At 23.7% G+C, this 962-nt stretch overlaps 2 protein-coding genes across 10 annotated transcripts in view; both read left to right on the forward strand.

Moving 5' to 3' along the window:
- LOC126901556 (uncharacterized) overlaps positions 1-962 on the forward strand; it is a 67,158-nt gene that overhangs the window by 2,428 nt on the left and 63,768 nt on the right. The gene's annotated exons all lie outside the window — the stretch shown is intronic.
- Positions 190-962, forward strand: part of LOC126901567 (uncharacterized) — a 12,581-nt gene continuing 11,808 nt past the window's right edge. For all 3 annotated transcript variants that reach the window (XM_050678118.1, XM_050678119.1, XM_050678121.1), the window contains exon 1: positions 190-383. In XM_050678118.1, the coding sequence (XP_050534075.1) occupies positions 221-383 (163 nt within the window). In that variant the 5' untranslated portion in view covers positions 190-220. The remainder of the gene's footprint in view (positions 384-962) is intronic.

A 962-nucleotide genomic window follows, 5' to 3' on the forward strand; every position in this document is an offset into this window, starting at 1 on the left:
AAAAAAAAATTGTTTGTTATAGTAATAAATAAATGCACTGGACTACATGGAACTTTCATCAGAAGTAAAGTATACACTTTTAAATCAACTTTTCGCGTTGTTTTCAAATCTGCAATTAGACTTTTTCTATCAGTTCTAATATTTTATATTATACTAATTACATATAAAATAATAATTAAAAGNAGTTAATCTAACATATTCAGATATAGATAGCTTAAAAATGGCATATAATAGAATGAACGCTAATAAAAGAGGAGAAATTGGAAAAAGAAAACTTTCTAAATCTCTGATTGACAAACTTGGTGATAATTATAGTGAAGATGTTGCTGAAAATATGATAAAAGACATTTGTTCTCCAGGAAAAAGATATATTTTATTTATGGGTAATTATTGAGTCAATAAATAGTATATTTTAATAATTTAAAGAAAATCTTAAATGTAAGAATAATTAAATGATATAACTGTAGTAAATCAAAAGTAAGATGGGAGTAGTTATTTTATTATAGAGAAATAAATATGTACAATAAATGATATTTTTTTAAATGTAATTTAAATTCGCTCAGGAAAACGAAATAATATATATTATTTGACGATATATTTTGTGTAATACTAGTTGATGTATTTATAAATGTTTACTCGAAATAATGTGTCTTAAGACCACACTTTAAACATATGTTTACAGAGTCTTAATTTATCATAAATGAAAATAGCGACATCATAAAAAAATTTTGTGAACAGAGTGTTAATTTACAATAAATTCTAAATATCTGCATAGTGGCGTCATAAAAAAACAATTGGCTATATATATGTATTTTGTTAAGTCGCTACTTACAAGGGGAGGTCACAGTGATGGGGTCACCGATTTTCACAAAATTTATATAAATTTAAAAATTTATATTAAATACAAAATATGAAGTATTTTGAATTTTTTGCCAATGCCTTCCCTAAGTCAAGAAAATTGA

Source organism: Daktulosphaira vitifoliae, unplaced genomic scaffold, assembly GCF_025091365.1.
Source record: "Daktulosphaira vitifoliae isolate Bord-2020 unplaced genomic scaffold, ASM2509136v1 Scaffold_3, whole genome shotgun sequence".
Lineage (NCBI taxonomy): Eukaryota > Metazoa > Arthropoda > Insecta > Hemiptera > Phylloxeridae > Daktulosphaira > Daktulosphaira vitifoliae.